The 23,833-nt window shown below is 44.4% G+C and overlaps 1 protein-coding gene across 4 annotated transcripts; it reads right to left on the bottom strand.

Annotated features, from left to right (window-relative positions):
* Positions 1–4,347: 4,347 nt before the first annotated feature.
* On the bottom strand, positions 4,348–21,774 carry LOC119164296 (uncharacterized). Of its 4 annotated transcripts, none has more exons than XM_075892745.1 (7): positions 21,586–21,774; positions 11,591–11,719; positions 10,244–10,408; positions 7,162–7,270; positions 5,997–6,085; positions 5,885–5,913; positions 4,348–4,528 (listed from the first exon to the last, which is right to left on the bottom strand). In XM_075892745.1, the coding sequence occupies exons 1-7, from the start codon at positions 21,671–21,673 to the stop codon at positions 4,421–4,423; spliced, it is 717 nt and encodes a 238-aa protein (XP_075748860.1). In that variant the 5' UTR covers positions 21,674–21,774; the 3' UTR covers positions 4,348–4,420. The 4 variants fall into 4 exon arrangements, with proteins under 4 accessions (XP_075748860.1, XP_075748868.1, XP_075748845.1 ...); XM_075892753.1 differs by having other exon boundaries at positions 5,997–6,070; positions 21,586–21,773; XM_075892730.1 differs by having other exon boundaries at positions 10,196–10,408; positions 21,586–21,772.
* Positions 21,775–23,833: the final 2,059 nt, after the last annotated feature.

Raw genomic sequence — 23,833 nt, 5'->3', positions numbered from 1 at the left:
TTGAAGTGCATCCTGTATCTCTCCGTCGCTACCTTTGGCAATCCACAAGGTGATATCGTCCGCGTATGTGCTATGGTGGTGGTCGGGGATATCTAGAAGTGGCGGAAGGTGAAGCATGGCCAGGTTGAAAAGAAATAGAGAGAGGACTGACCCCTGTGGTGTCCTTTTCCCACCGAGAGTGATGGAAGGTGCAGGCAAATCGTTGACCGAGAGTGTGGCTGTCCTGTCCGTTAAGAAGTTGTGGATGTAGCGGTAGGTACGGACGCCTACGTTGAGCATGGTGAGGGCGTCAAGGATGGATGAATGTAGCACATTGTCAAATGCCTTGGTGAGGTCTAACCCTGGAATAGCACGTGTCTCATACCGAGAGCCGTCTTCACCGTCGATAATGTGACTCTTCAGTTGCAGCATTACGTCTTGTGTCGAAAGTTTTGGGTGGAATCCGAACATTGTATGCAGGTAGAGGGCATGCTCTTCCATGTATCTTTGTAGTCGAGTGTGAATAACGTGCTCGAGTACTTTGCCGACACAAGATATGAGAGATATCGGCCGAAGGTTCTCGATAGTGAGTGGTTTTCCTGGTTTAGGTATCAGAATGACTGTGGCGCTTTTTTTCATATTGTTGGTATTTCTCCCGACTCCCAAACCATTTGCAGATAAGATGTTAACGTTTCAAGTGATTATTCGTCAAGGTTTTGTAAGATTTTATTTTTAATTTTATCCGGGCCAGGCACTGATTGGGGTCTCAGTTGTGAAACTGCGGACCTTACTTCCGCTTTTGTAATCTGGGAATCGAGGGCTGGATTATCCACCCCAGTGTAGCATGGGAGATCAACCAAAGTAGAACTGACAATGTACCGACTAGATAGGTCCTGGATAAGGTCTTCATTGGTACCTGGATAATTGTGCAGAGCAGTGATTAAGGAGTGGCGCTGAGCAGTTTTTGTCGATGTTGATTCTATCATACGACAAAGAATATTCCACGTTTCGGGCACGTTAGGTAAGCGTTCCATAACGTTACAAAGCTAATGCCAGTTCTGGCGAGAGAGTTGAAGAGCGTAATCTTCAATTTGACGCGTTAATATAGCAATGCATTTGTGTAATGAGCGGTTCAATTTGTTGGAGTCATAGCGCTTGCGCAGACCAGCGAGGGCTTCCCACATGTGCAGCAGCTTGGTGTCTACCGTGTCGCCTACGGCGTCTTCTGGGGGAGTCTTGGTAGCACGCTTAACGTCTCGTAGTAAGGAAGCTGTCCATTGGTCGATCGAGGTGGCAGATTCTGGAGAGGCCGTTGCCCGCAATTTGTGGAAGACATACAAACGATCTTCAAGGCTGGTCGGGCTTACCTGAGCTATTTATGTTGATTGCTGTGGCAGTTGCTAGATGGTACGACATGTAAAAAAATACATTGTCACTAGCCTTCTGCGCTATCTACTGTGAGTGCATGTGGAGAGATGGACGTCCACCTTGAACACTATGTTGGCATGAAATTCTGTGGGAAGTTTGGCGAGACAACCACACAGACATATAAGCTCCTTTGTTTCGCTTACAAGATGAGTCATTATCGGGGGGCGCGAATTTTCGAGTGGCACAAAAGGTACATTTCGGGGAGAACATCAGTAGAAGACGACACCAGGTAGGGGCGCCACGCAATCTTACGGAATGAAAACATGGCTTGGATCATGGAGATCGTACTGCAAGACCGCACCGCTACAGTCCACATGCTATCGGATGCTCTCCACATTATTAAGACAACTTGCCGCTTTATTTTGCATGAGAACTTGGGGAAATGAAAGCTGAATGCCAGAGGCGTGCCGTGCTCCCGCACTGATTTGTCCGTCCCCGAGGCAGAGGAGGATGCTGCATTCGTCGACAGCATTGTTGCTGAAAACGAAACACTGTTTTCAATAAGATCCTCAAACAAAAAGGCAGAGCACCGTATGGTGGCTCACAAGCTCTCCGCCATCGAGGAAGGAGCAGCAGCAGAAGACCAAATGAAGGATCATGCTGATAGTTTCTTTTTCGATTCCAGAGGTGTCGTACACCACGTGTCCATTCCAAAAGAGTAGACGGTGAATTAGGAGTTTTATATCCACGTGCTCCTACGGATGCGTGATGCACTGTGATGTCGTCGCTCTGACTTCAAGTATCTGGACAGTGGAACCTTCACGATAACGCAAGTCCCCTCAGCATGACAAAATTTCTCGCCACCTTCAGTATTACTGTACTTCTCCGTCCACCATACTCACTTGACCTCTCCCCATGCGATTTTTTTGTGTTTTCTTGTGTGAAGAGAGCCATAGAAGGTCACTGGATGGGGAGTGTGGAGGCCATTCAGGACTCCTCTATAAAGAAGTTGGAAACCCTGCCTAAAGAAGCAATTTCCAACTGCTTCCAAGACCTAAAAAGTGCTGGAAGCTATATAGGCTGCAAAGACTACTTTAAAGGGATGCTGCACAAATGATCTCAATGTTGAACACATTGTTTTATGGGCTCAGTCTTGGAGCTTTACGAACAAATGTTGTATGTTTAACTGTTTCATTGTTTTGATGTCAAGGATGTATGAGAGGTCCACAACTTTGGGATCTTGTAGTGTAAAAAAACAACAACAACAAATGCTTTTATTATCATAGGTCAATTTTATTTTATTTCTATAATTTAGTTATTAATAAATAATATTAACCCTTTTCCTACCAACTTTTTTGGCATAAAACAATACATGAAAACCTATCTATTTCCATTTGCCTATATGATTCTAAGTGTCTTGAAACAATTCAAGGAACAGTATACACTATATGTGCAAGGTACAAGCAAAATATCTCTTTTACATTGTGCAGAGCATTGGCTTCACTGCACTGCACCACAAAACTGCCCTGACCTTTGCTATCTATGGTGTGAAAAATGTCTCTTGAAATTTAAAAAGTAATGCACAGGGACAAGATATCCCAGGGAAAAAAAGCCTTGGGTGCACCTTTAGGCATTCGTTTACATCTATCGGCATCTACTGTCAATACATTGAGATATGTCGTCATGTGAATCTGATGATTCAGAAAAAAATATGATGCTCTGTGCAGTCACTGCCACACTCTCATGAGAACTGAAATTCTTCATTTTACAAAATTTCATGCAACAACCGTTCCTTTCTTCTTTTCCTTTCTTTTTTTCTAAAAAGAGTCATTGCCGGCATGTGAACTCATTGCATGCAGAGGACGACGCCGTTTTCAAATTTCGGTTGCCAAAATCCAGTCCTTTCTGAACCAAGCACACACTTTTGAGCATGATTTTAAATTTTTCTACAGCACCATCACTACAATCCAAAGAGAACTCATAAAAATGAATCTTAATAGCTTAATTGCGGCACTCCAAAAGGCTTCTCCCAGCATGGGGGAGCTGTGCTAGAAGCAGTACCAACTGTGTGGATGAGTTCATCTCATCTTTGGTAGCGAAAGTGTTAAATAAACTGCTGTTAGGGCTTTGTAATCATCACATATATTATAGTATTTCATTCGAGTGAAGTTATAAGCATTTTATGATCTGTGCATACATAAAGAAGATCCAGACGTACCCCAGCAGTAAAGGTCTAGCAGTTTAAGGTCGGGTGCGCCGAACACTGATGGTTGGCATTTTGCTAATGTGTGCACACTTGTCATGTTAAAGTAGGTTCCTTTAAAACCAAAGCAAAACAAGTTCTCGCTAACTGCGTCAAGTCTGTTTACCAGCGAGGGCACATTAAATTGCATATGCTAGAAGGAAAATACTTTACAGTTGTAATCAGCTTGCATTTGCATAGGAATTCCTTTCAATGTATGTTTGCTATTACATTGTTGGGTTGTAATCGATCAGGCTCGTTCGTGATCTTGCATATGGCAAGCAAAGTGACATATCATAATGGAAGGCCTGGTGATTATTTGGAAATTACAGCCATGAAGGTGTTTGAAAGGTTTAGAATACATACTAATAATGGTAACCTCATACAACAATGCATTTGATTCAGACTACTGCAGTGAAAAACAACTGTAAACATCTTGATAAAAGAAATACTATGCCCATCAGTACTGTGAACAGAGCAACAACAGGGTTCTGGTTGAATTTTAATGTACAATGTTTGTGATGTAAAATATTTAGAAAGTTGTGTTGTACAATTGCTATTAGCTTTTCATGATTTGAATTCAATATATCTAAAAATTTGATATTCGCCTTCATTGAACGGCAATATTTCCACCTGCCTTGGTGCGCTTCTTTCGCTTATACTAGTTGTTCCAATGAGTCGGCATTTCAGACTGTAGCTATCGTAATGTTATAGTAGCACGCAAGTGGAGAGTGTTCCAAATGGAGTAGAACATGAAATTGGATATCGGAACTCTATTTACAGCACATGCATACAATGGTGATCCATTGGCTGCTCAACGATCCGCTCGGCTCACGTGCTTGTGTACGCCATCGTCGTGGGATGAGAAAGGGATGAGTAATCAGAAATGGTGATCTGTGGTACCCGGGTGGCTTCTAAGTAGCTGGGCGGACGCTTCCCCTGAAAAATATTGCATATTTGAGAAGCATCAGGATCGTGTAAGCACATAGATGTCGCACTACTATGGTAAAGCATATGGATGAACACAGTTCTCGTGAATTGAAAAGTGAAGACCTATTCAGCTCTGTGGCTTACACATTGACCGACAGATTCGGTCAGGGCATGTGTTTCCCATTGGCACTTCCAGATTGGCAACCCTCCACGTCAGATTGCTCAGTCCTCCCCTCCAGTTTAGGGGTGGTTTGATAGAAAAGTCCTCCGGAATGTTTCATTATGTCTGCTGCAACCAGTAGAATGTGCTATTCAGTAAGAAGTGCTATCTTCTGCTCTGGAAGATTTTCGTTTTCTTGTTACGGATCATAGAGGAATCTCGCTGGAATGTAAGTGTGCATTTAATACAGGAAGGTATCATTTTTTATTGCAGGAATTAGCATTTTCGCAATGAAAGAGGATATTATATATTAATTGAGAAAGCCTTTTCTCAAAGCAGTACTACCAGCTGAAACTGTTCAATCGGTACATATTTGTAGCTCATTACTTGTTGTAGTGACATACATGTATATATATGAACTAAGTGTGGTTTTAATCTCGGTAATTACTGCAATAAGACATGTGTCAAGATGGCACAAGCTAGAAACTCATCGATATTTCGTTTTGTACCTCTTGTTAGAGTTGGTGCTTGTTTTCTGCTGCTGGCATCGGCCTCTTGTTGCTATTTTGTGATAATATCTCGGTGCACTGGTGTTTGCTTGATTTTTATGCAAACTTATTTGCGAGCATAATAACTGCCCATTTTAATGACCAGAGTTTTCTGATGCTTCTGAACTAACAAGCGAATAATCATCCGAAAAACAAGCTCTAGAAAAGTGCCTCAACTTTGGTGAAGAAGCCTATAAGAAGTGAAAGTTTAGGGTTTCCTCATTTCAAAATAATATTTTAGGTACTGTGAAAAGGTTCATCAAGTACGAAGGGGAACTAAAGGATAAATTGTTTTGGTGCGGCAAAAATATGTTGGAAGATGTGCTAAATTATGAATGAAAACACATTTATTTACTTTCTAATGCAATCTCTGAAGTTAATGCTAACTCTGATAATTACACAGGTGCTAGCCCAAGAATAATGTTACTCGTTGGTCCCTGTAACGTATGTTTGATTTCAATGCCCAACTACAAAAAGTTATCGACAAACCTCCTAATGCGAACATGATGATCACGAAAATCCGTTTATTTGCTGGGAAAGCGCAATTACGCCCGAGAACTCAAGCGACTAGAATATTCTAGCAGTCACTCTGCAAAAAAAAAGGAGGCCCAAGTCTGCTTATTGTAAGTGAAACTGGCAAATCTGCTGATGACTTACCGGTGAAAGAAGAGCTTGTGTCTCATTGTCTGTAATGGATAAATATGAAATCATGTGTTAGCAGTCTCGAAAAGGCTTGAACTGTACTCTTGTGGGAAGATGTGCTACATACCTTTGAGGTAACCCACAGTGATGTAGTTGTATTTCCTGGAATGTTTTCGTGGAGGTGGTGGTGGTTGCTGGTTCCTGCAGCAACATAGACTGAGAAATTTGCCAGAGCAAAAGATTGCATTTGTTCTGATAGCATATTATTTATACACTATTTATCAGGTTCACTGCAAAAATAATTTTATTTATTTCATTTCATTTAATAACAGATGCTGCTGTCCACTGAAGGATTTTAGCAGTGTGCAAGTACAGTATAGTACAGTACGAATGTAGGCAGTAGAATAAAATAAGATAGAAGACATTGCTTATGTTATTGCCTACCATATACGATACATACAATACTTATGTAAACATCAGTTAAATGAAACTGCTAAAATAAAAGGAAAATGTGAAGGTCATATTTGAGCTTGTGACTTAATTAATCGTTGTTTGCAGCAAATTAAGACAGCAGTGAAGGCTGAGTAACCTTGGTATTATTCAAGTTATGGCATTCAGTCACAGTCCTTGGAACGTAGGCATGCGCATGGTTCCATTTCACAGGGCCAAAGGTTCATTGCAAGGCCCCCACACCTCACTATTATGTCAATCTGTGGAGCCGACTGTTACCGCCCCCCCTTGGGTGACAAGGGTGGGTGGGCGCCACCTGCCCCCTGCATGCGCATGCCTATGCCTTGGAAAGAAGGAATATTTAAAACAATATTATTTTACGTCGTGGAATAGTGTAATTTTTAACTGATGCCTCTGTCTTGTGATTTGCACAGAATAAAAATTCATATCAGAAATGCAAATACCCTAATAGTATAAGAGTTTTAGTCTGAGAACACGATTGCACTCTTTTAAGGGCAGATAAGTTGGCTCATTTCTGCAGTTCTGTTATTAAAGCTCACTTTTTGAGGTGAAGAAGCAGTTGATGCTTGCACAAACATCGACAGGCCTTTTTATACGCGTGCACGCACACGCACACAGAGAGAGAGAGAGGTGTTGCCAATGCGAGCGCTGTGCTATATCTTGAGTTGCAGAAAAGGCAAAATAAGCAGTAAGCTCTATACTATTTTATATAGTGCTGATATAGTGAATGATAAGGCCACTCCTGCCAATCTGGTAGACATAGATTGTTTTCTTGACTATAAGCATGCAGAAGAGCCAAGTGTTCCACAGACAACGCTTACCAATTGCAGATAACGAACTTGAGTAGGCAGGCAACAGCAAGCACGAATGACAGCACCAACACAATGATGCCGAAGGTTGTCACACCGCTCTCATAAGAACTCCGGTGTCCTGCGGATGGTAGAAAGAAAGCAACAAAACAACACCTCTCTTTGTGTGCTATTTTAGTGTGTCTGCTCTCTAGCTTCCCTGAGAGGACAAGGTTGAAACGCATCTGGAAGCTCAGTACAAAAGAACTCCGTGAGAACGGTGTGAACCAGCATCACTTCAAAAACTCTCTTTTGCATTTATTTCTGTGTTTTTTGTAATGTTTAAGGGTTACAGAAAATATTATGTTTATATTGTAAGAACTAGTTATTTCAAGATTACAAGGGCACGTAACAAATGACATTAAATGTAGTAAGAAATTGGACTAGTCGGTGCCTTGTTTTGCTCCAAGTGCTGCTGATTTGCACTTCCAATGAGCAGGTTTCTTTGGGCTCTACTAATATGACAAGCAGAGCAAACATAAACGCTTCCAATTACTGGCCAATTCCAGAATTGTTTTCACTGGCCAGCAGAGGTGGAGCAGCATGAAAGTGCACTGCACTTAGGACCATGGTAAAAAAAACTTCAGTACAACAAAATAGCACCACTACTGTTCATCACTAATGTTGGCTTCAATATAATTCGGCCTGGTACATCTTTATTATGTTGTGACATCCACAGAGATCTGAAGAACTGGTAACAACTGCTTATTTTATCTGTGCTCTGTTATTTCTTCCTTCAATTATATTGTTACACATTTTAGCACACATACTCCGTTATGATGCTAAATTTCTGCCGTGGCATAAAATTGTGTAGTGTTTTTTTTATTGAGGACATCAGCAGTATGACCATAGGCTACTTTTGACATATTTTGTGCATTGGAATGACGAACGTCCGTTACAGACACTACAGCAGCTTATAAAATGCCATTGAGCCTCTAAATAAAGGCTTTAGAATTGGCGAACTGCATTGGTCTGCTTGCCTTAACAAATATTCAAGAAGATGAGGAGAAAAGTTGTCTGCTGTATTTCTAATGGGTAATATTTCGCAACAGCTCGTGAGGAATCGCAGCAAAAATATCCTATATTGAATGGAGTTGGGCAAAGATTTGAAGGGCTGTGCCACACACCATGGCCCCATTGCATTGTCTAAACATTAAGTCCGGGTATAGTGCATTCCGCATTGAATGGCTTATGTGAATGTACTGGTCATGGTATAAATTGCAAAGCCCTTGTAAGAACCATGAAAACAGAGCAAGCTAGATTCGAAGACAGTTACGTCGAGAGAGTGGTTAGAGGCCAACCCCGCCCGCTCACAAAGTGAGAAGCAAAGGTAACAGGAAAAATTATTTTGCAGCCGTGTGTGGCAACCGGGACAATGTCGACGTTTTCAGAACTTATCTGTGCGAAAGGCAATAAGCAAGAAATTGCACTGCTATGGGGTGGGCGATGCAAAAATATATCAAAGATAGCTATCGGGAAAGAGGGTGAAACTGCGTTTACATTATACAAGGCCAGCGGATCCTTTGTCTTGTCTTGATGTCACAGAGCAGGGGTGGGGGATTCAACACCCATCCTGAAAATTTTCATAGCTTGCGTTTATATACACAAACACACATAGAATTGCTTGCACAAGCATAAATATAATATTGATGAACCCACCGCCCCACCTCGAAACAAATTTATGACTATGCCCACTTCATCCTCCACAATAGCTGGGTGATGCTGGCGTTTTAATGTTTTGGTGTTTTAATATTTCAGAATTTTGAATTTTCGGTTTTCAATATATTCCGGCTCCTTGGAAGTGTCGGTGTTTTAAATTTCGGCATTCCTATAATTCGTCATTTTGATTTTCAGCGTTTTGAATGCCAGCCCAGGGATCGCATCATTTAGCATATTGCATTGGAATTTTTTCTCTTTCCTTTTTTTGGTACGCCACCACTGCTGCACTTTCGACAAATTCCTCTCAAGAGAATCCCCTTAGTCGAAATTTACCCTAACTTTGGTTGGTAAAATACTACTACTTTCGGCTAGCTTTGTTTTGTAGATGTGAAGCAACTTATTCTTTGGGCCCTCTCTACCCCCCTCGGCGACCGTCCGCTCCCCCACTGCGCATGCGCCAGCTCTCCTCCTCGCGCTCACGCGAGGAGGTGGGGTGAAGGAGGTGTCCCCGTTTATCTATGCGCCACAGGTGTGCGTGCTTAGGTACCTGCATAATGGTGCGCTTGCTTGCCCCGTTTCACTCCTACCAGTGCTGAGTGTTTAACTTTGCGGTACGCACACGGTAACAGACAAATCGGAGGGGGAAATAACATAAGCGGTACACACCTCCACACACAAATGAAACATACAAATGGAAACACAAGTGAACACTAGCGCTGCTCGCATCTGCACTTGGTTTCCTTTAGTGCAATTTTTAAGTGTGAATACACTTTATAAGCGACCCCAAACCATCCACCGCCGTCGGCGGCGTCCGCAGTCTTCTCTCTATATTTAAAAGAAAGAGGACTTGGCGGGCCGCAGCGCGACGCTCTACCGAATAAGCCACGGACGCGACGCTGATATCGGTGTCAGTAACGTGCCTTATACCCCCTCCCACTTCGCTCGCTCCTCCGCTCTCCTCGCTCGCTGCAGCTGCGCGCGCACCCCTCTCTCTCGTGCGCCCGCCTTCTCTCTCAGTCTCCCGTCGAGAGCGGGTCGTGAGGGGGAGTAAAGTTAAAATCCGTTGGCATTCGCCAGTGGGTTAACGCAAACTCCCCCGTGTGATCAAATTGCGATTCCCAGGAACCATTACACCATAAAGGCACCGCAGTGTGATTAATAAATATAATAGTGCGAATTAATAAATACCCCTCATAGCATCACCCCGTGCATTCGCACTTAACCATGTTCACCCTCGGGGAAATGCTTGGGAGTTTTTTCTTATTGTTATTATTAGCAGTTTTCTTTTTCGGGTGGCGATAGAGGCGTAGTTGGTGCATCAGTGGAGGAATTGAGTGTATGGTCATGCCTGTGATCGCGTGCGTTCTCGATGGCAGAGCAGCGGCCAGATACTGACGCTTGTCGTCGTCCTCGGCGGCGCACTTCCTCCTGGTGTTCGGGGTGTCCCGACGTGGCGTGAAACCGTCCACGCACACGCAGCGTCCCGTCAGATCGCAGGCGCTGTGCGAGTCGCTGTACTGGCACTGGGCGTGGTACGTGCACTCCCCGCCCAGGGGCGAAGCTGCAAGAGAACCAGAAAGTCGCGCATTTGTCTCGTACACTCGCAAGGACGCGACATGAAGAAAGCCCGTGTGAGGCTTCTCTCAGTTATCTCTCCCTCTCTTTCTTTTTTTAGATCGGACAATATATGTGATGCGAGACGTGCGGAAATTGATCCTATGCCTGATACGAAGCTCTCTCTCTCTTTATTCCGATCAGACAATATATGTGATGCGAGACGTGCGGAAATTGATCCTATGCCTGGTACGAACAGAGGGCACATGCATCTGTTCGTACCAAGCGATTCTGGAATCGCACGACCTCGCTGTTTCTTTTTTATTGTTTAATCTATTGGTACTTGCTTTGGAATTGTTCATGCAGGAAATGCGATAATTTATCACCTACGTCGATAACATTACGTCTACTTCAGAATATAGCGCAGCTGTAATTACTCATTGCAAATGAGAAAAATTTCTCTAGAGTGCATTATCTAGCGCTCTTCGTTTTGATTTCTGGGCATTTGAACAGACAGCGTTACGTCTCGACGCAATTGACTGCAACGAGTGACTGTAGCGTGAAATTAGTCCCAATCATGTCTGTGCTTGGGATGTTGAGGTCACATAGCCAGTGCTTTATATGAAATTGAACTATAGTCAGATGCGTGAGTTAGAGTTACTGTATATGCTCCATACCCTGTACATGTATACCTGCGGTAGCATATACAGGGACGCTAGCATAAGGTGGCGAAGGTTGGTCGCAGTGCCCCTCGCCAGACTTTGCGCCCCCCTTCTCTTACGTAACTAGGGAGGGAGGCCGCTGCCCCTCCCCTGTTCGCGCCTATGGTCGGATAAATATAACACTCTATGAAATAAGTGCTCTGTCGATACATAACCACACACTGGATAACAAACTGCCTGGACTATATATAATCACGCGTAACATTCCGGACTGCTAGTAAAATTCGGCTAGAATTCGTCTAATACAGTCTTACAAATTAGTATACTCAGAGGCTCGGGGGCGAATCACGTAAGACCTTACATTCGCCTTATCGTCACATTTCCTTGCGAACTTCAGCCAGAAAGCTCACCCGGGTGGGCAATAAGCGTTCGCTGACTCGTCGATTTGCACTCGATATCCGTTTAAATAAGCGTTCCTCATTTTGGTTTAGCGCACATCCTTACGCGAAGACGGCAGCTGTTTATACCTGGATGGCAGCTGAACTGCGCCGAGACGAATCCCTGCTTGCAGACGCACTGGCCTCTCACGCACAGCAGGTTGAACGCTTCGTGGCAGTCCTCGTCGTCATTGCATGCGTCGCCGAGCCATTGGATGCCTGCGCACCAGAATGTCAAAGGTGAGAGGGCAAAGCTGAGGCTTCTCTAGAAAGGGTCACGTTCGTGACTTCGATAACATATTACAGCGAAAGCTGTTACGTGACCACAACAAGGGCTGCATGTGGCGCCGTAGTTGTCCGTTGCCGCGCGTAACCACTATCACACAAAATAGAAAAAAAAAAAGTAAAAACACTTAGGACACAGCGGGCTTCGAACCCGGGTTCCTTGCGTGCCAGGTCAGTATTCCACCGCAAAGCAACACAAGTCTTTGAAACTCCGTCGCAAACTTGCCTTAGGCAGACTTGATTGCGGGAAAGAAAGCGCGTTAGTATGAGTAATGAAGCGTTTTAGAACAGCAAATAATCAACCAGGCGCGTCGCACGATAAGAATTGCATAATGAGTGGTTCGTACAATGCTCCAGCCCATTACAAAAGCTTGTTCTTGATCACCTGTTGACAGTGGCGCATACCCACTTCATGCATAATTCACCGTCATCAGCCACTTCATAAAAAAATTCGCACAAAATTTCTTGCATGTGTGTAGCGGATACCACGCTTCTCCGAAGAATGCATGAGAAGAAGATCACAGTTAATTTCGGACAACGGTACGGTACGAAGAACTCTAAAAAAAGATCCTGAGAAGTGCCACTTCTTAGGACGACACCGCGGGCCGCTCCCACTCTGGACAGGGCCCCCCATAATTATGATTATTTATGGCGTAGTGGGTACCCAGCAAACGTGCTTGTAGCAGTTGCCCAAATAGTGTTCAGGAAAGGCCGCACTTCCAGCTTTCGCTGTGGCTGTTCTGCGCGTTCCGTGCAGGCTTGGCTGTTTTTCTTTTGAACGACGGTACTTCACAACATACTATATAGGCCATTAAAGGGCCCCCTATACATGCGCCACCTCTGATGTTCGTTTTTAACATTTCAAGTAACTGCGCTCATAAAGCAAAACGCGCGCGCACGGGCGTAATGAATGGGCCTCTCCGGCCCTTCCGTTATCCTTAGCGTTGGCCGTGACGCCACCAGAAGAATCTGCTCATGTTAGCAGCAGGGAAAATCAGTCTGTCTGCCTGCAGGACACTGCAAATACGCGCGCTGCCTGTTAACTTGAGGAGAAACACTCGGCCATGAAGCAGTCAACAACGGACGGAGCGTAGCGAAGGAGAAACGAGCGAAGGCTGCATTTCGATCATCATACGCGTGTAACCGTTTCGAAACATTCTCGCGACCACGTCTCGGTTGTAGCAGCAGTTGCAGGCTCGGGCACAACTGCTGCGCCACAACTAATCTTCGACCTCTGGGGGCCGGCCCTTTAAGGGGACAGCAGCAGAAAACGATTTTTCGCTTGTTAGTATTTCACAACCTCGACGACACCATTCTCACCACGAGACGACGTTTTTTTAAGCGAGAAAACGCGCGAAAGGAAAACGCGGGTGGAGACCCACACCGAACACCGTGACGTCATAAATATGCCGTTTCTAATCGGTAAAAATCGAGTACTAGACGGTAGCCCTAGCATACAAAGTTTCAGAAAATTTCACCGAACAAATGTCGCTAAAAAATACAAAAAAGTATATTTCGAAATTCTTAACGTCGCGCACGAAGGAGAATTTTGGCGCGAATTGTAAAAATGAAACTAAAACCTTGATTTTCTCCCCCAAAGATGAACTTACAATAGTTAAAATTAAGGCATCAGAGTTCTAAGAATGCATGCATTATATCAATCTAAACCAAGTCGTTGAGGCGGAAATGTTGTAGGCCCGTGTGCTCAGATTTGGGTGCACGTTAAAGAACCCCAGGTGGCCTAAATTTCCGGAGCCCTCCACTACGGCGTCTGTCATAATCATTTGGTGGTTTTGGGACGTTAAACCCCACAAATCAATCAATAAACCAAGTTGTTCCACTCTGGTGTCCCTTTAGCCAGAGAGTGTTGGTATCATCGCGTGGTGTGATATTGTCGCTTACCTTAAGTTCTTCTTTTTCTTTTTTTTTTCTTTGAAGTCTGCGCGTTACACAAAATTCTACTGCTACTGCTGGCGTCAACGCGCGGTGTGCACAATTGTACGCGTAGTGTAGTTCCCCCTATTAGCTTTTAGCTTCGCTGTTATGTAAACGATGCTTGCATTACCATCACTCTTCGCATGTGCGATTCGCCTTCACTCGTTGCTTTCACTTGCGGAGAACAAGCGCTGCTCCAAGTACTTATTAAACATGGAAATAAAGACAACCGCTTGTCATATCCACGACCTTGTGACCAGCAACAGCGCGTCCTGTTAAGGGGAGATGCCACTTGAAGACACTTTTTCTTTAATATTCACCCCATAGGAATGAAACTTGAGCTGTTTATGGAACTTTTTATGCTGATTTCAAATATTTAATTAGTTTTCTTGCAAGTTACACACTTTTAGCTCTGCAACATGACAAAGTGATAACATTAACCCCTTTGCCCCCCTCTTTTCATCCCTAAAATTCTGTAATTTTTTACCATTCATAGTTCATAATGCTTCAAATGAAGTTTAGAATGCAAATAACTAATTGGAAAGCACATACAAAATATGTAATACGCGTGAAAAATAATAGACGTAAAAAGTCTATATTTCACATGCCCTAGTAAAGGTATACATACAATTTTTTATTATACAATAAAATGTTGAAATTTAAACTAGATAATTGCATTTGTCATATTTTGGAAAAAATTTGGCAAAATTTCATGCAGATCTGAGCTCTATAAATGCCCGAAAAAGGAGGGGCACATTGGAAGAAATGGCGAAATTCGTGTTAAAAAAAACGAGTTTTAAAGTTAAAATTGAGTTTTATTTATGAAAGATATTATAAATCAGATGAAATTTGCAAACCAAAAAGAACAATCCTTCTCGTAGTGGCCACTGCGACTATGGCCAGCACCATGAGTTTGTCCCTCTCGGCGTTTTCGAGCCGACTCCTCACAGACATTTCGCTCACAGACATTTCGCTCACAGACAGGGCCATGAAACGCTTGCCAAACTTCCGCTCCATCTGGCAGAGCCTTGTGCCAACTACAAGCTAGGAAGTAGTTCGACAGGACTGCGAAATCCAAACTAAGTCCAGTGCCATGCCATTTTGCAGCCATGTTTGTGCCACATACCGTCGTACATAATGGCAATGTCGTCCCTGCTAAGTACTCTCAGTGCGAGCTCTTTCGACCTCTCAAGATTGGTGCTGACGTCATCCATTGCCGCATCACGAACTTTTCGGCTGATGGTGGTGAATGACTCTGATGCATTGGTTTTTGCAAGCCGCAAATCGGACCAGCAAATCGGACTGCCGCAAATCGGACCAGCTGCTCATAGCCTATTCCTAGAGAGCGCGCCGCACAACGGCTTTCACTTGCGAGTAATGCCTTTTTTCATTCATAACGGAGATAATTACACGAGAAAAGCATTGTTCAGCTGCGCCGCTCGACAAGACATGGACCCCGCAAAACAGGTTTCACAGCACATACAGGCGCGCAGCGGCCAATGGCGGTCCCCGATTCGTACCATGTGATAAGCCAGTCGCGGTGCTCGAAAAACGCACAGAAGAGCGATTCTTTTTATTATTTCTTGCGTTGCATCAGCGAGAGAAACTGTTGTTATTTGAAGAGTGAGGCTCGACTCTTCGACTCATGCGATCAACAATGGTGAGCGGCGGCGCATTATCGGCGGCAAGGTGCTCCAAGACTGCACACTTTCAGCCTTTTAACAGGCACCTTGTGCTCTTTAGACGAAATTTTAAAGCATTTCCAGTCAAGTCTCGACCTGTAATATTTTTTTTTTCATAACAGTAGATTGATTCGATTTGTGGGGTTTAACGTCCCAAAACCACCATATGATTATGAGAGACGCCGTAGTGGAGGGCTCCGGAAATTTTGACCACCTGGGGTTCTTTAACGTGCACCCAAATCTGAGCACACGGGCCTCGACATTTCCGCCTCCATCGGAAATGCAGCCGCCGCAGCCGGGATTTGAACATAACAGTAGAGGTACTAATCTTGTCAAAACAGGCGAAAATAAAAAAATAGGTAATTTTGAAAAAAAAAAAAAAAAAACTCGCGTTTTTCGACCCGCATCTCCCCTTAATGTTGCTGTGACTGGTGAAAAGCTCTACTATAGTGCACAGGCTGTCGTATAGTATAATAAAGCCGGCAACTCGCCTAAAATAGCGCTCTGCAATTCCCAACTGGTGCTTGCACGTTATCGGCGTTTTGCCATCAGACAATTGATCCGATCGTAGCTAGGCTTCGGCCACGCGTGATAGCGTATCTGCAGTTTTCTTTGATTATATATACACGGGACGGCATGTTCACATACTTATGGACACAGCGTCAGGTGCCGATGCCCTTCGTTTGAAGAACGTGTAAACAAGGATCCTTGTGTATATGGTCATGCCTCAGATCGGCTCGCGTCTGTCTGCGCGGCGCAGTTTCAGACCGTTGTTTGGTTCTATCATGTCTTTTTCTTTCTCTATGGTTCTATCGTATTGAAGTGTGGCGCACTGATCCTTGGTCTGCGTTATCACTCCGCTAACGTTGGTGCTTGCGTAAGGCGGGCGCCGTAAGCGCTCTATTGCGATAGATAGCGGTCGGCTTGTCGGTTCAGCGTGCGTCATGACTGACGTGGATGCTGACCGGGAACTCTCGTTATATAGCGACATTCCGTGGCCTGCGAGATTGGCCACTGCAAGGCACTCTCGTTATTTGCAATTGACCTAGATACCGTAAGACAGCGTAACTTAATTTTAGTATACGCCTGACCAGCCTTGAAGGTTCGATGACGTGTACACGTTTTCAATCACTAGCTCCATAAAAACGTTGTCTGAAACTCAACGCTAAAGTGTGGCGATAGTTATAATGCGAGAACAAAACGACGACACAGAGACAAGAACGACACTGTGTCTCGTTTTGTCTCTGTGTCGTCGTTTTGTTCTCGCGCTATAACTATCGACATGCCATACCAACTAGCCCAAGCTGCCACACTTCTAAGCTAAAGTGTGCCCGGGTCCGGGTATACCATATGAAGCGGCACTACTGAGATTATCTGTATATGAGGACGAGGTCATCGAATATAGCCGGCAATACTGAATATAGCCACAGCTTTCACCAGAATTACATACACTTGGCGTTGAAAAGCAAATCGACTAAGCCGGCGTTAACAACGATAAAGTGTTGGTTTATAAGCGAGCGTTGATTTGCCGTTTACGTATGTCGGCAGTGTTTACACTGACTGTACACATATATCCGTATATCATCGGAAGCTGTGTCAGTGTTATGTCCAACGGTGTGGTGCACATGTGAAAGTGGGCGAAACTGATTTGACTTGTGCTGTATACGATCTATTAAAAAGTGGTACTTTGATGATGTCATTCTAGCGCTACAAAAGACTGAACACATAACAGACGATATCACAAGCGATACTGGTCTTTTGCAACGGGTTGCAATGAAATATACAGCACATAGGAATGCGCGGACGAACGGAACACATAGTTAGATAACAACACTTATACCACTCTATGGAAGTGTTGCATCGAGGAACCTTATCTGGCCCTTGATGGACGTGTCGCTAGCACAATCAGTTCCTCCCCCCCCCCCCCTTTTTTTTTCTACGGTATACGCCTCCCATAGTTGACCACCCGATTTGGGTTGGCTTCCGTGTACCTAAACCTTGGCTCTGCAAAACATCTACCCACACGTTCATTTTCTCCCGTTAGAGGAAAGATGGACACCGTCAGCTTTCTTTAAATCCTGCGCACGCACACCGGGATTTCGCTGTTGTTTTCTTTTCTTGCCACAAGTTTCCGATGGTTAGAGGTGCCACGTGCACAGGTACGTGTGCGCATGCTTAGTAGTACGTACGGGGAACTTTATAAGAAAGGAAGACACCTTCTCAATAGCCATATTTGAGTGCGCTTCAGGTTTCGTTGCTATAGAACTGCCAATAGACAGTTGAACACACGCTAGCGCTGCTTTAACTGGCAACAGCCTTTGGAAATTCATGTGCAATGACTGTTCTCGAATCGATGGCGTGTTCGCTTTCTTCTAAAAAAGAAGACACAGACACGGAGCGGCCCCGCCGCGGTGGTCTAGTGGCTAAGGTACTCGGCTGCTGACCCGAAGGTCGCGGGATCGAATCTTGGCTGCGGCGGCTGCGTTTCCGATGGAGGCGAAAACGCTGTAAGCCCGTGTGCTCAAATTTGGGGGCACGTTGAGGAACCCCAGGTGGTCGAAATTCCCGGAGCCCTCCACTACGGCGTCTGTCATAATCATATGGTGGTTTTGGAGCGTTAAACCCCACAAATCAATCAAATCAATCAATAGACATGGAGCCACTGAAATTGTCCGCCATTGCCGACATTTTTTTCCTGAAGCTTAGCTCTCTTATAGAGGAACCCTGCGCGCGTGTGCCACAATCACGATCCATGGATGGATGGATGGAAAGGTTACGATATATATGGCGCGATATATTACGAAGTACGCCATATGTAGTGGAGGTCTTCGGGTAATTTCAACTACCTGGTGTTCTTTGATGTTTGCACTGACATCGTACTGTACATGCCACCATCGAAATGGGACCTCCGTGGCCATGGGTCAGCAGCCGAGCATGGTATATATCCGCTGCGCCACTGCGGCGACCATGCACTTCTTGCGCTTATGAGTATAGCCTTGATCTTCTTGCAAGAAAAGTAACCATAACGATACATTTAAAAATGTGTTTGCACCATTTTGCACGGCTAAAGTACTCATGTAGTCGGCGAGTGTGTGAACGTTGCCAGTGCATGGCTTTCTCCGTACGCTCTCAATAGCCTTTTTCGGCTTGAACTCTCTAACGACTGTTTTCAGCGTACGTGATGGTTGTATAGCAGTGTCATTGGAAAACCTAATCGATGTGCTCGCCGAATTTAAACAGCGCGTGTTGCGCGAACATTTCGCACACAAGCTGCTTATTTACCGCGATGCTATCGTGGGTTCCGGTTCGACGCTCCTTTGTGTCTGTGATTTGGAGCATGCACTGTTGATAAGGCCACTCGAAGCCGTTGAAAAAGTCATACATGGGCAGTTCCTGGCGTCAATGTCTGAAGCCGCCATCTATTGCAGTTACGCTCGTCGCAAATGCCGGCTATACCTGTCGGCATAGGTCGGCGAACTCACTCACCCAGTCGACTCACTCGGACTCACTCGGACCCAGATCGAGACGTGAGTCTGAGTTAGTCCAGGTAAGTAATATTTTGGTGAGTTTGGGTCCTAGTGAGTCCTGTTGAAGAAAATTTTAGTAAGTGTGAGTTCTAGTGAGTCTGGTTCAGGAAAATTCTGGTGAGTCCGAAGTGCAAGATATACTTCTTGAATGAGTCTGAGTGAGTTCCTCTTATGTTTGCCGGCTTATGGTCTTATCTGCTCATCTTCAGCATTACCATGAACCTTAGCTCGATTCGCGTTTATACTCGCATCTACTCACAACTATTCGAAAGCAGCATTGGTCATACACCATTTCAATATTTATTGATTAGAGCCGGGAATTACGTGAGACGGTGCCTTGTACTCACCTCCACCGCCAACTCTTCTGGATAAGTTCTTGATAAATATTTCTTATGTTGTCATCACTTTCAAGAAAAAAAATGACTTTGCTGATTTACTACGTACTTAGAAATCGTATTCGAAGGTACTAATCAAAAAGCGTCAGGAAGCAGAGCCCAGATTACGTAAGGTATTGGTGTTAAAAGCATTAATTGACACCATGACCTAAAAAAACTAATTCTAGACTTACGAACTCACGTGTCGACTCACTCCAGCTCACTCGCACTAAGATCGAGCCGTGAGTCTGAGTTAGTCCGGATGAAGACAAATTTCGTGAAAGCAAGTCCGAGTGAGTGCAGCTCAGGAAAAATTTGGTGAGTCCGAGTGAACTCCACAATTTTTGCTGACCTATGCTTGTCGGTCAACTAAGCACGTGGTGTCATGCGTGCCTGCTGGCGTTTTACTAAAGTGCCCACCAAATTCAATTCATCCAGCAATGCAACTTCTCGCATAACCAGAGTATCCGCACATATGTTGCTGAAAAAAAAATAATTGGAGCTCACTGAGCGTTACTGATTAAACAAACAAGCAATCGTTAAATATGATTCGGCACAATGGAGTAATTAACTAAGCGTAATTAACCACGTCCGCTTGTGTACACAACGAGCACTTTACTTATACACGTATTTGCATGTACAACCGGTACATTCAGTGTGCATTTCTGGTACCTATACTTGAAGAATGCTTCACACGTTACGATGATTTCATAAGCGAAAAACAACCTCAACTCTAATCTGCATAGACGATGGTGCTCTTTTTTCGAGTGATGCGTAGTGTTGCGGAAACTTTCCACATTCCTAATTCCCGATAAATACGTCGTGCTCACTTATGTCTCACTGATGCACGTGGGGAAAAGTTCTCTTAAAGGCATGCATTTCAACAATCAATCGCGCATCTCTTCTTTCTCAGTTACGTTCACGTTTCATTTTTAAGGTGACCTGATGTTACGTTTGAGTGTATGTATATACTTACCTGACAATGTAGTTTTCTTCCTGAAACAAATAATTGGCGCATTTGCGAGTGCTGGCGTTTGTATATATACCTGTCCCGTTTATATCGTCACTTTTCCTGCAAGATAGGAACTCACTTTCGTTCTAACGCTAGGTAACCGCATAATATTGTCTGGGTTTTTTACGTGCCGAAACCACGTTATGATCATGAGCGACGTCCCTAGCGAGGGGATGCGAAAATTTCGTACTACTCGTTTTCTTTTAACGTGTGCGCTGACATCGCACAGTACAAGGGCCTCCGTCGAAATGCCGCTGCCGGGGTCGAACCCGTTACCTTCTGGTCAGCAGCCGAGCACCTTAGCCGCTGTTCCAACCGAGGCGAACGCTAGTTAACATGCAGTCAATCGGTAAACTAAGTCAGATTTATACCCTAATTGCCATCAGAGGTGTTCATTGAAAAGCTACACACAGGCATGAGAGACAGGCACTTTTCCTGCAGGAATAACCTCAATTTTTAGATTGCACCATGATATCTGCACCGTATCTTGGGTTGTATACTTTCTTCGAGATACGCCCCCCCCCCCTTTTTTTTTTCTCAGTTAGACAATGCCAATAATGCTACGTAGACTTGGTAACCACTTTTGCTTACGGCACGCCTGCGTAAACAACAGCATGCCAGTTGAGCAATTCGTGCTGTTAATTTTTTTTTTGGAGTGTTGAAGTAAATCGTGCTTCTTGCTTAGTCGTCGTGCTATTCATTCCTAAAAGTAACTCACCGAGCTTAATTGAGAAAAAAAACAAAAAAAAAACAAAAGAAATAGAGAAATATGGCAGCTTCGCACTATAGGGTTTTCAAGCAAGTACGAAGCTGGGCAGCTGCCTTTTTTGTTTCTCTTTGGTTTACTTTTTTTCTCTACTTTATCTCTCTCTCTCTTTTAAGTACGTTTCTGTCTTTCTTCCTCTGTTTCTATTCATTTATATTTTCTTGACACTTTCCCTCTTTTCTTTCTAATTGCATTTCTCGCTTGCTTCCTCCTTTTCGAATTTCTTAACGTGGTTTTCCCGCTAAGGTGTTCCACTCTTAATGTCACCATCAATGCGCTAGAAGAACAAGAGGATGAAGACTTTTCTGTGACGCGAGTGCGCTTAATATATGCTACAGCTGGTTATGCTATTTGTGTTTTTTTCTGCGTTAAGCCAAGCGACAGCCCACGACCACACCGTACGACATCCCGGTCACCTATGAAGTGCTCCGCGCCTAAAAGAGGCCACTGCACGTGATCCAGCCACCACGTGACGACGTCACAGGGGCCGACATTGTTCCTCACCATCGTCTGCATCCACGTCGTCGACGGCGTCAAACAGCGACACGACGGCGACGATGAGCAGCCTTCCGAGAAGCTTTCCAGGCCCCATGGTAAGCGATGCAGCCCCTGTGCAGGCACGGAGCCCGCCACTGAAAACCGCTCGACCAGTCCCGTTCACTGTCCAAAGGCTCTATCGTCGACGCTGGATGTGGCCGCTATCGGTCGCTTCTTTTTTTTCCTCTCTTCTTCTCTACGACGACCCCAGTTATCGCGACGTGTATAGCCGTATCTCTGTTGCCGAATGCAACATCAGATACGACCGATCTCTGAGCCTTGTTTTCTCTGTTGTCCGTGGCGCTCGGATGGCGACAAATAACTCCACAAAGCACGAAGAAAACCATGCGTAACCTCAAACCGTAAAAAGAACGAGGAAACAAAGCCCGTCAGCCTTCCGGCCGAAGTGTCTTTTTTAAGTGTATGCCTAGAAGGGCTCATGTTTTCTCGAGTGCATATACATGTACATATATATTGACGTGGACACTCGTGCATGATAAAGTGCTTTGAACGCTGCAGGCGCAGACGCGCTTATTGCTCGGCGCTTTGAAGGGTCGAGCCAACCGGACGTTTTCTGCCGCATAACATTGTGATCGAGACGTGATCTTTCTGTTTGCGGCTGGAAATTATAGCGCATTGTTATGCTCCGCCTTAATTGCGCCGTCAGGTCTTTATGTCAAACGCTATCGGGGCATTCGATGATGTGCATCGCGAGACTGTTTCCTACATTATTCCTTTACACAACCAGACTTCAACAACTCTCAAGGTATGTAAGGTACACGGCACTGCCGCCGGCCGTGGGTAAGGTAACAAATACAGAAAAACAAAGTAACATTTCTGTCTATAAAGCCGTAAAATTTGTGTGGTAAAGACGCTGAATTAACTGTGCCCCCTAAAATATAGATAAGCTGTATACGGACGGTAATTGGAAAAGTAAACAAGATTTCAGGAAACCGTAAAAGCGTGTATGCTGCTCAACTAGTCGGTTAAGCAGCTGCAACCTAAAGCTAATATAAGTCAACCGTGAGGATAAACACACCATAGTGCCATGTCTCAACTATATTGAAAGCCGCAGCTAACTATAGCAAGAGTTTAAAAATATTCCGGCGCGACCATATTTAGGTGCTTATAAATAGGGAAGCTATTTAACCACGCTTTCGCACAGGCGCTCAGACGGTTAACCCCGTTTTCGCAAATTAACGCCAGAACATCACTGATTTTGTATTTTATCTTTCGACTGTTTGACCGGTCGCCTTCTTTCAATACACTATTAAAATATCCTACCAATATGATCTTATTCTCATTGCACATGTATACTGTCTCAAGTCGAAAAAATTGAAGCGTTCCTGCAATTTACTTGGGGGCATAAATGCACGTAACGTGCCATTAACTGTCACAACAAGCAATGTCATTGATTACAAATGGGCCTGACGGACATACCGATGCATTCTGTACAATCAAACCAGACAGTTTTCTAACAAAGGGAGCCTATCTACCTGCTGCATAGCTCACTATTACAAAATGCCGCGCTGTGAACCTCCGAACCATGCATGCTCCTAGTCTCAAGCTCGCAGGCCAGTTTCCAGGAAAAAGCAGCTCGCTTCTGCTGCAACGTCTGCTTCGGCTCCTGATCTTTAAAGGAGGAAGCCTTAAATGCCCCATCGAATGGGAAATTTCACCGTCGGCGGCGGCTTGTGCACGAAGCTCATTCGCAACACAAGCATTATGCCGGGAGGAAACCGCGTCAACATTTGTTGTATGGCGTGGTAGAAGAGTAAAATAACGACCAGGCGTCACACAATGTGAATTTGCGCAACAAGTGGGTTGTTTGTTTGTTGGTTGTGGATTAATTTTAGGCTCCTATCCACTATAGAGGATTGACTACGAAACCGTGGTTAATTAAGGGATAGAGGATGAGGCAGAAATCTATATTGACAGGAATAATCGAAAATGTAAAAATGAACTGTTCATTTGGAAAAATACTATATTACGGAAAGCAATGAACTAATGAAAGGAAATATGAAGTACCAAATTTGGTAAGGAATCATGAGAACAGATGATTCTCCTTTCGTTAAAGTGGAATTCGCTTATGGCTGAGCAGACGTTCGTTGAAAACTTCCAACCAGCAAAGGGCTCATTCATTAGTCTTTATCTTCATGACTCACCGCATCAACAAAGTGCACATAATGTCTCGGAACTGTGTAGCGGGTACCTC

Source organism: Rhipicephalus microplus, chromosome 1 (assembly GCF_043290135.1).
Source record: "Rhipicephalus microplus isolate Deutch F79 chromosome 1, USDA_Rmic, whole genome shotgun sequence".
NCBI lineage: Eukaryota > Metazoa > Arthropoda > Arachnida > Ixodida > Ixodidae > Rhipicephalus > Rhipicephalus microplus.
The sequence above is the reverse complement of the archived record's forward strand: the minus strand, read 5'-3'. Positions and strand labels throughout refer to the sequence as shown.